At 35.4% G+C, this 11,843-nt stretch overlaps 1 protein-coding gene across 1 annotated transcript in view; it reads right to left on the bottom strand.

Annotated features, from left to right (window-relative positions):
- Positions 1 to 7,409: 7,409 nt before the first annotated feature.
- LOC106876475 (uncharacterized) overlaps positions 7,410 to 11,843 on the bottom strand; it is a 17,020-nt gene continuing 12,586 nt past the window's right edge. Inside the window, exon 5 of the mRNA XM_014925038.2 lies at positions 7,410 to 7,662. Within this exon, the coding sequence (XP_014780524.2) occupies positions 7,477 to 7,662 (186 nt within the window). The 3' untranslated portion in view covers positions 7,410 to 7,476. The remainder of the gene's footprint in view (positions 7,663 to 11,843) is intronic.

Here is an 11,843-nt window from a genome sequence, read left to right as displayed (position 1 = left end):
ATGATCTCATTAGAGAACGTTTTTGAGGTCTGTGTTCATGTTACTTGAGGTGTCTAGGCTGATCACGGATGATATTTAATTGTGGAAGGTTAAGAAGAAATGAAAGGAGGTATATGTATATGAATTGATATTGTTGTGGATGACAGCACACTGATACACTAGAAGAAGAGTATTGGGTAATAAACCTGAAGCTTGGAGCACACCAGAGTCATTGTATAGTCAGAGAGCTCCATCAACACTCACTATGATAGTGCATTCTGTCAGACCCAAGACATAAGAGATCGATGAAGCCAACAGGCAGACAGTTTTGTCAGGAAGTTTGCATGCCAAGCCCAGTTGATTGCTTTGCAATGGCAAAAGCAATAACACTGGTTTTACTAAATGGCTCAAGGGTGAGTGACACTGGGTCTCCTGTAGATCTAACTTTACAAAAGCTGCACTGGATGGTTAGCTATTGGAAAAAGTGGTTGTTGTAAAGATGTTGAAAGTGAGTGAAATAGGATGATAGCTGACATGGTCTGTGGGATTGTCATTTGAGGAAATGGGACAGACTGTTGTGTGTTTTGTTTCCAGAGATTGTGATAGTCCCTGGGGAGAAAGAGAGAAAGAATTTGATGAATCTAAGGAGTATCTCTTGGGTGAACTGTTTAAAAATAATTCATACTAATTTTGGCACAAGGCCAGCCTTTTTAAGAGGAGTGGTTAGTTAAATACATTAACCCCCCCCCCCCACTGCTTAATTGTTACTTGTTTTATCCACCTTGAAATGATGAAAGGCCAAGCCAATCTCAGAATTTGAACACAGTATATAAAGTACTGATTAATGATAATAGAAAGAACATTGTTAGGGCCAGTGGCTTTGTTGGTTTGAAGTGACCAGAGGTACCTTCATACATGATAAGGACACTCTATTTCGTTATGCAACCATAATATACTACAAAGTATATTAAATGCTTTATAAATCAATACTGTCTTCTGCTGTGTTAGCAGTGCTATAAAATCACCTGTTAAGGTTATCTCTACAGATTCTCTATTTAATGGTTTTTTAAACAATGAGTTCGTGAATGGTTAATGGGTTGGATGTGGTGCTGATGAAGGAGCAAGAGTTTCTGAAATGTAGCATACACACCCATAACCATTTTTCATCTTTGATCTTGTTGTTTACATTAGGCATATTCAGATATAAAATGTCATATCAAATCAGTGCTGGCTATAATTTCTATAGAATATCTGTAGAGGCAACCTTAACAAGTGATGTAGTAGCACTGCTAACACAGTATTGTCTTATATTATAAAGTATATTAAACACTTTTATATTATAGTCACATAACAAAATACAGTGTCCCTTTAGGTCATTAATATTTACATACCAACTTTCAGGAATGTGTTTAATATGTAAAATTAGTATATTCACTAATGTTACACTGCTATATTTAGTGACTATTTAAGCAATGAGTTCATGGATGGTTAATGGGTTGGATGGGGTGCTGATGAAGGCGCAAGAACTGAAATATGGCATATATCCCCATTATCCATTTTTCAACTTCAATCTTATTGTTGTTTACATTACACATACTCAGATACTAAATGTTGTAACAAATCAGGGATGATTATAATCTCGATAGAACATGATGTATATATGCACTTAGTGTATATGTATACACTTAGTGTATATAGATTGGCAAGTCTGTTGAAGTAGAAAGAAATAGTTTTGAAGAAGCTTTATCTAGTTTGTATGGTTTGGATGTCGACATAGACTGGGCAATAAGTATGGAGGATTTCTCTGGGAGTACTGATTAAAGAAGCATCATATTTGAGAAGAAAAAGAGGGGAGAATTCTTCGTATTGGTAGGAATATTTTTAGTGGGGAATCAAAAAGATCAGATGAGGTTTAAGAGATGGGATTATTTTCAATTGGAATTTACACAACCAGAAGAAATATATTAAAAAAAATAATTCATTTGAATAGTATTGGCCAGTCCTAAATAACAAAGACTGCAATTTCTTCAGTATTTGACTGATGTATTGTTTAAAGAGAAATGCATTGTATCCTTTGATGTGCCACCTAAGATGTAGAGAAGCTGATCAGTTGGATCTCTTTAACATGGCTCAGAGCAGCTGTGTAGTTTGACAACAGTAACTGAAAGTGGGTGGAGGTAAAGGACATAGACCACACCCCATTTTGGTGGGTGGAGCAGTTTCTACAGAAACCCACTTTTTCGACTGCAGTGATTCCGAATCCGCAAAAAAATCGGCATTTCAAAAGTGAAATTTTACCAAAATTTTTTTTCAGAATCATAATCTCCATATTTTTCTATATATTTTGCCAAAAAAACACTTCTAAAAGAAGTGAAAAGTTAGGTGGGGAATTCACAATCTCTGCAGTTGAAAAGGTGGGGTTTCTGTAGAAAAAAGCAAAAAAAAAAAAAAAAAAAAAAAAAAAATGACCGAAAGGGGGTGCAGTCCATGTCCTTTACCTCCACCCCAAAGGTAGCTGCAATTGGAAACTGATATAAAAGAACTTGTAGCTCAAGAGAAAGTATGCATGTTAGAGTTTATGTCTTTATATGTGTGTAGACCTCTAAGTTTTGTTTCTTATGATTACTTTTATGACATGTCATTGCTTAAAGTAAGATAGCAATCCTGAACAAGTACAAATGGAAGGGCTAAATTCAACAGATCCAGTTGTTTTCAATAGCTCTTACATCATTGAAACTATTGAATAATAAAGAGATTGTAAGTTATCACAAAGTTGTTGTGACCTATGGTACAAAGATTACTGCTGCAATGTACAAATCTATCCCCTCTTATATATGATAATTTTGATTTATTAAAGCTATTTTGGAGTGTGGATCATAGGGCTGGCAACATATTTCATTAACTTGGATTTTTGGAAAATTCTATATTTAATGCTTTATACATTATCTAACAAAAAACTTATTAATTTTGGAGCTATTCTTAAATCTCACTACAGACTATAAAAGATGGTTATGATAGACCTTCAAAATATTTGCAGTGCAGTAAAAAAGTTGTAAAAGCATAAAAACTGAAGTTCTTTCATAAAGAAAATATTTTATTCGATCATCTATCCTACAATATGTATTTTGTGTTTGACAGTATTGGATAGAATACAACTGTTGTTAGAAGCTAGGTACTAAATAATGTATTTACATGCATATTTTCATTTAAATAATAATAAACTTTTTTTCTTTTTTTTTTTTAAAGGATACTGATGATAAGCAGAGAATTTTGTTATTTCATTTCAATGACTTTGATCCATATCCATATTTTTCCTGGGACCAACTGAAAGTTGGTCAGTGTATTTGTATCTTGAATCCTAAAATTTGTCTAGAAAATAATATTCTTTCAATTGATTCTGCTGAACAAATTCGAATTTTATAAAATATAAGAAATTAAAATTTTTATCAAGCTTTATTATTACTTATCTATGAAAAATATCTATGAAAAATATCTATGAAAAATATCTATGAAAACATCAAAAAAAAAAAGAAATCGTTTATCTCTCTCTCTCTCTCTCTTTCACTTACTTACATACACACTCCCACTCACTCAGTCATTCATTGATAAGTGTGATTTACAAGGTGTTGTAAAGTAGGATTACAACTGCAGAAAATTTTTTTTAATGATATAAAGCACTTTCAAAGAAACAATGCACTATTTTTTTACCTCTTCTAACTGGCAGCAGAAATATTTGATGTCTTGCATTTAAAATGTTTTTGCTGCAATAAAATAAATAAATCTGATGCAAACTGTAGTGAGAGGTTTTGCTCTGAAATAACTGGTGTATTAATAAAAAATAAAACTGCAAATTTTTATCACAAGTTTACTTTTTTTTATGAATTTCACACATGCATACACACATATAAATACATATGAACTTGCATTAAACTCTTGTTTTTAAAATTAATAGTTCATGTAACAACTATAAAGTTTATATATATATATATATATATATAGTAATATGTAAAAGTAAGATCCAAGGGTCAAGGTGTAGGAAGTTAGTAAGCTTCAAGCAGTCCATGGAAGGTATTAAAAAACAACTTTCAGGAACAATAGTTTATTGACATAAAGGTTGTAAATTTTTCCCATACCAAAGTTCAGTGAGCTGACTAAGGTATTTTGGGACTGAATAGCCGGTGGAGTCCCCCTCCAATGAAACAATTAGGTAAAGCAGTTGGTCAAACAATTCCCTAGGGAATTAATATAAAGACAGAGAAAAGGAAAGCATTCTTGGAAACAATTATAACTGATGTATCTGAGAGTTTTTGTGTGTAAGTATAAATGTATACAAAGATACATAAAGAATAGACTGAGCGAAAGAAGCATGACTGAGAAATGACCTTAGATTGACCACTTGTGATTAAAGGTGCACACACACACAAGCATGCATATATCACTACTTGTAAACTTTGTTATTTTAATGAGGCACCAAAAACTTTGGTCTTAGTTTATGAAAGAGCAAGTAAGAAATTTGTTCCAAAATGTAAATTTTGAATTTAGTTTTTAATTATAAAATTAGATATCTCAACAGCTAAACCTTTTTTTTTCCAGCTTCAGAGTTATTTAATTTTTGTTCAAATGTTTTTTGTTAAATCAAACCTTGTTCTTTCTTTTTTCCATGTTTTCATTTTGTATTCTTTTTTTCTGATTTTTTTTCATTTCAATTTGTCAAATACTTAAATTAAAATTACCATAGAGAGTGGGACAAATTAAGTAGTTTCTGATTTCTTGTTATTTTCTCCTTATCTGTTTGAAACCATTACATTGCAAGTATTGCATCATTTTGGGAGTAAAATTTGTTCAACATAGTTGCTGCTGATGTTAAGAGTTTGAAACATAGTCAAGTGACAGGTACTTTTTTCATGAAAATTTTCCTCAACTTTGATCCGATTGTACTTGAGGTTGCTAATAAAATATCTGAATAATTTTTGGTGTTTAACATTCAATATTCTTTTTTCTGTTGGACTGGGGAAAAATGAGTAATGACTAATTTTAATTTCTTTGTTTTAACTGCTTGCTGCATAAATGTATCAGGAAGAGAGCAACTCCAACAGACCGTGAAGAAATTACTAAGAAAATTTTATGTTAAAATGTTTGGTTTAGTTGAATTTCATATGTGCCATTTTTCCATGATCCTCTTCCATGTAACCTGGATATTTTTAATTTGTGTTGCAATTTTGATGTCTATGGATATTGACTTTTTTTGTCATATGTAATTCTGGAGAAGTGAAGAGGCAAAGTCACCTTGTCTTGTCTTACTCATTTTGCCCCAACTAAATTTGCTTTTAATATGCTCTGATTTGCTTCGCTGATATAGTTTTTGTAAGGTGGTGAACATTTGTAAAAAAAAAATTTTTCTCAAAGTCAAAAATGCAGTAAATATTACTCATTGCACTCCACAACCGCCTACTAGAAATTAGAAAAGCAGACTTTTGAAATTGCTGTTCCATATAAGTTGGAATTTCCCCACCCTTTTTTATTTATTTATTTTTTTAGCACACATTGCAAAACAAGATTCAGACAATGCAACACAGACTTTAAAAAAATACTGTCACTATAATGGCAGGTTGTTATGTTGACAAAACTTATTAGTTACTATGGTGAAAACATTCCCTGTCTGTCTATCTTTCACATGCTCTCTTGTAAAAAGCGAACAAATGATGCATATTTATGAAGATGTAGAAAGTCTATCTCAGCAATACTGAGCTCTGGAAGCACTGTGTATTCCACCCACATGTAACATTAATTCACACGCTCTACCTCATGAGAAAATAAGTAACACATGAAGGACAGCCACAGCCATAATAATCAAGCTCCCTACTCCTAATGACCTCAAATTAAGTCCTATAATAGCAGGTCTTGCATGTGAAACCCACCGCCTCAGTAACTTTTTAGATACCCTCTTAAAACCATTCCTCAAGCATATCAAAAGCTACATAAGGGATGACCTGGATATGCTCAATCATCTCCCTAAAACAAACAAAAACACCCTACTAGTATCCTTCAAAGTAGTCAACCTCTATTCTAATATCCTCCACAGCCTAGGAATAGAGGCAGTTCAATTCTGGCTAGAGAGTTACTCTAATGAACTCACACATCGCATCAAAAAAGAATTCATTGGACACTGAACTCGGCTTGCGAAGACCTGTTGGGGTAAGTGAAGGCGAAATCGTGATGGTACCTGTACCAGTGGAGCACTAACACCACCGTCCGAGCATGATTGTTGCCAGAGCAGCTGTCTGGCTTCCGTGCCAGTGGCATATAAATAGCACCATTTGAGCATGATCGTTACTAGCGTCGCCTTCCGGTAATTGTGCCAGTGGCACGTGAAAACACATTCGAGCGAGATCGTTGCCAGTGCCGCTGGACTGGCTCCTGTGCAGGTGGCACGTAAAATACACCATTTTGAGCCAGTACCGCCTAACTGGCCTTCGTGCCGGTGGCACATAAAAGCACCTACTACACTCACGGAGTGGTTGGCGTTAGGAAGGGTATCCAGCCATAGAAACTCTGCCAAATCAGTTATCCAGGCATGGTTTCATGAATTTTTCAAAGGGAGGGCACAAGGTCAGAAGGGAATACAATTCCAGGAGAAAAGGGCATAATAACATTATTTATAAGGGGACACTTCTTTTCTTTGGATGGGGGGATGGCCAGATATAGCCAGTTTAAATACTAATGAGCTAAGGCTGTTTGCCAGTTTTTTCAGTCTATGGAGAAATAGTTAAATTTTCCATCTTTGTATATCTGGTATGTAGGTTTACATACATAAGCATGTGAGTATTAACAGGAGAGATTCTGTTTTTTATCAATTGCCACAATTTCTCATCCTTTGGGGAATAACCTGAATATAGAAAGGCGATGGTGGTCATAACATTGATGGTGATAAAATCAATAATCATCACCACATCAAAATATTTTTATTCTCCTTACAATTGTTTCTTCTCTTTTTCTTTTGCTTCAAATACATCCAATTGCTTGAATATCAAAGAAAACAGTGCAGCTCAAAATAGAAAACAGCTAAATGAACAGTTCTCAACTCCCTTCCTTAAAACCACGTTAATTTATACACAAAAAAAAAAAACACATTATCTCTTATCTTGTTTCTGTCATTGAGCTGTAGCCATGCTGGAATACTATCTTGATGGGTTTCGTCAAACAAATCAAGGCAAGTATTCATTTCTTCAAGACTTGTACTTATTCTACCGGTCTATTTTGCTGAATTGCTAACTTACAGGAATGTAAACAAACCTCACCAGTTGTCAAGTGGTGACAAGGAGACAAACATAAAGGCAGTCCGGTGTTCACATGCACACATGTAGACACATACACAACAAGCTTCCACAGAGTTTTTGCAGATGAAATAGTTAAAGAAATAACAATAAATACTTGATAAAATAAATTTATTAACAATAAATACTTGAAAAATAGATTTATTTCTTTTAACCCAACATTTTATAAAACCCTAACATCCTTAGTAGAATTAATTCTAAAACCAACTTGTCCATCAAGAAAAAAATGAATCTCGGGTTCCAAGATACAAATATATTTCCCAACTTTCAATTGGTCCCAGGAAAAATATGGATGAGGATCTGATTCTTTGTGATAAAATATCAGACTACATATGCGACCTTCAATATCCTGAAAAAGGAAGAAAAGTTTATTATTATTTAATGATAATTTAGGTCGTGAGCTAACAAAATCTTTAGCACATCAGACAAAATCGTAAGTGCCATTTCTTCTTTCTCTTTACATTCTGAGTTCAAATTACACTAAAATCAACACTGTTTCCATCTTTTGGGGGTAAGTCAAGTACTACAGTCAATGTAGTACTTGACTTACCTTCAAAATTGCTGACCTTGTGCCAAAATTTGAAATTATTATAAAATGAAAATATGCATGTAACTACATTCATACAACATCTTTTTCTCTTCATGTGGCATACTTACAGGCATCAGTGGTCATAGACATTCATACCAAAATCTGAAGATTCATAATTTTTCTTGGGAAGGATACAACAGTGAATTCCTGTTGTTTTGCCAATTAAATTATAGTCCACTCTGCTCATCTCCTTCTTTCCCAAGCTCACCCTTGAAGCATAAGACCTATTTAACCTTTAAACATTGGGGGTGGTTTACATGACATCAGGGTATGTCCACACACAGGTAGTGATGGAGTGGGGTGCTCATGAGATATGTGTCTAGGGGACCAGTTCACTTCCACATCACACAACCATCTTCTACCATTTGACCTATAACTGGAGACCTTGACAAGGAATAATATCCTAAGCCAGCACAAACTTAGAAGTAGTGGTAACTAAAGGGGCATTTCCATACTTCCCCAAACTCCTGAAATCAAGAGCTGGAGTTTCACCACTGGATGTAATTTTATTTCTTGCCCTGGATACCATAACTTTCAGTGTCCAGTCTACACATATTCTCTGCAGTCAAAGCCCATGTCTCACCACCATGGAATATAGCCATTGTCACAGGCATCATACAATTTACCTTTCACTCTGAGAGAGAGAGTCCTTTTGCTTCCAACAGAAGTAGTAGTTCTCTGAACTTACTCCATCCTATTCTTATTCTAGAAACAATAGTTTCAGAGTATCCACCACCATTACTAATTTGGTCACCTAAATAGCAGAAACTATCTTCTACCTCAAAAGAACCTCCTGGGCATTTGAGAGAGTTTAAGTCCCTCCCTCGTGCTCTTAGTCCTTATTGTTCCTGTGCATCTTCCACACCTGAAAGTGACCTTATCTGTTAATCTTCCTATGATTCCATTGCATCTCTTATACATCCATAGCTTACATTTGGTGCATCAAATGGAATTACAACGCACTCCTTTCCTACATATTGAGCAGGGCCATTTACCTGATGGAAGGAGAGTCTTATCTGCTTTCTTGCTAACAACACCTTTAGTCTATGCTAAGTTAACTTTAAGCCCTTTGATTCCAGGTTTTACTTCTAAACTCGGAACTTCTCCAATTCTGCTTCAGATTCTGCAATGAGAGCAAGATCATCAGCATATAGTAGTTACCATGGGTATCAAGTTTCGAATTCCTCTGTTATGGTCTGGAGAACTATGATGAATAAGAATGGACTAAAAACTTATCCCTGGTGAACTCCAATTTTTACTCTAAATTCATCACTGTTCACTATATTCCAGACCGACTCTCACCTTACTGACAGCATCACTGTACATGGCTTGAACAACTCTAACAGGCCACGCCTCTACTCCTAGCTTCCTTAGGAACCATCAGATAAGAGAGTGGAGAACCTTGTCAAAAGCTTTCTCCAGGTCAACAAAGGCTAAATACAATGGTTTACTTTTGGCCAAATACTTTTCTTGCAACTGTCTCACTATGAAGATGACATCTGTGGTACTTCTCCCTGCAACAAAACCAAACTGCATCTCATCTAGTTTAATTATATCCCTAATCAGTTGAGATGTTGAGATATAACTCTCTGTAATTTTCATGACCTGGTCTAACAGTTTGGTACCTCTAAAATCGTTTCTATCTACTGCATCACCTTTACCCTTGTAGCAGCTAACTATAATACTGCTACACCAGTCTTTTAGGATAACACCTTCCTGAATAACCTGATTAACTATGCAAGTGCATCTCGGCTTTCCCAGTTTTCATATTCTTAATTGCCTTATCTATTATACTGCTATCAACTCTGATGGCTGGTCCCTCAATTGGTTTGATATTTGAAAGACTCTCCTTCTCCCAGTCATTCAGCAGATTTAATAACCTTTCATAATGGTATCCCCACACATCTTTCTCCTCCGAGTCACTATATATATATATATATATATATATATATATATATATATATATATATATATATATATATGATGGATTCTCTTGTTCTGAACGACAAATTAGGGTTCAGTATAAAATAAAGCGTTCTATGGACACTAATGTGTCTCTTGAGGCCTGCTGGAGCCTTGCAAGCCTTTTGACAAATGGAACAAGTTGAGGACTCAGTTTGCTTGAGTGCTTGTGGATCATTTACTCGGTGTTTTCTTGAGTAGATAGCTAGATGCTTTGTACCACAGAACCACAATGACAGGTAAGCTTTTGATTTAGAGGAGCAGTGTTTTGTCAGCATGCCTTCATGCTTGCATGAAGTTGGTGCCAATGTGTTGGAGTTGACTTTGCTCAAATTTATATATCTGTATGTTATTATTCAGTTTTGTTTCAAGATTTCTTGCCAACAGAGAAAGAACCAGTTTCTAACCTAGATCCAAGACTCCTTCATTGGAATTTCAACATCAACAACAGGGTGGGTATGTATGTATGTACATATACACGCACACATTTATGTATGTAAATATATGTGCAGATTTGTATATTTTGTTTTGTGTATGAATTCTCATGCATATAGTTGCATATGTAGACCTGCTTCTGGAAAGTTTTACAGATTTTTACAGTTCCAGTGATGGATTGGATCTGTAGTTTTCAAATTAACTTTCTCCTTTTTTGGTTTTGAAAAGCCTAATTCCTCAAGATTGGTATTTAGACAGTGTGTTACATATTCTAGGGCCCCAATAATTACAGGTATAAACCTGAACTTGTAATCTGGATAGAGTAACTGCAGATTTCTCAATAGTTCAGTGTGGCTGTTCTCTTTCTCACTGATCTTCAGCTTTATGTTAACATCCAATGGGCAGCTAATTTCTCTATCCCAAATCATAACAGGCCTGTTGTGCTTACATTTTATTGAGGTTTTCACTGGGACATTCCACCCAGTACTCCATTTTATTATGAGTGGCTTTGTCCTTGGGGTTATCCTTTAAATGGAGTTCATTGCTAGCCACAACATCATGTCTCATCGGTAGATAATACTGTGATGACATTTTCAGACAACTGCTTATGATGTGGGTGATATATTTTGTATTAACTCCACAAAGTCTGCATTGGTTGTCACATTTTACTGCTTTTCCTGAATTTCTATCCCTTTTGTGGATCAGGTATTTGGTTGATATTTCCTGTTCCTGGATTGCAAACTCATACCCTTCGAAGTGAGAGGTAGTAATCCGACTATTGGTCCATGATAGACTGCTTTCATGATAAATCTTACTATCATCTCAGAGCTTTCTACTAACCCTAACCCATGCATAATCTTCTGATATGTTGTGGTAGAGTCATGTGACTTCTTTGGGTATGTATTTAAAGTTATCACGAAAGGAATGTTGCTCAAGGAGCTGCTTTCCAAGTCTTATGATGTTATCAGCCTCATGTATGCAAATTTGTTCAAGAGATGCACTTCAACACTTGATGGTTAAAAGATGTTGCCGAAGGGATATGATGCGACATTCAAAGGCATTTCAGATCAATGTTAAACCTCTGCCGTTTTGTTTCTGTTTTAGGTAGAGGCAGTCTACATCACTGTTTATGTGGAAATTATGTGTCCTTGTTAGTATTTTCCGGGTTTTCACATCAATGGCTTGGATCTCATCAAGTGACCAATCAAGTAGCCCAAATGTTGATATGAGTACTGGCACTGCAAATACATTGTGGGCCAGAGAGTTCTGAGGTCCAGTAAGGCGAAGCTGGAAACGATCACGCTCAAATGGTGCTTTTTACGTGCCACCGGCACGGAAGCGAGACCGCTGCTCTGGCAGTGATCTCACTCAGTTGGTGCTGTTAGTGCTCCACTGGCACAAGTTCCAGTCATCGAATTTGGTTCAGTTTCGATCTCACTTGCCCCAACAGGTCTTCGCAAGCTGAATTTAGTGTCCAATGAAGGAAGGTTGGCATGGGTGCCAGTCATCGAATTTGGTTCAATTTCGATATATATATATATATA

The sequence above is a fragment of the Octopus bimaculoides genome, chromosome 19 (genome assembly GCF_001194135.2).
Source record: "Octopus bimaculoides isolate UCB-OBI-ISO-001 chromosome 19, ASM119413v2, whole genome shotgun sequence".
In the NCBI taxonomy this organism is placed as follows: domain Eukaryota; kingdom Metazoa; phylum Mollusca; class Cephalopoda; order Octopoda; family Octopodidae; genus Octopus; species Octopus bimaculoides.
Note: the sequence above shows the minus strand (reverse complement) of the source record. Positions and strands in the feature narration are given on the sequence as shown.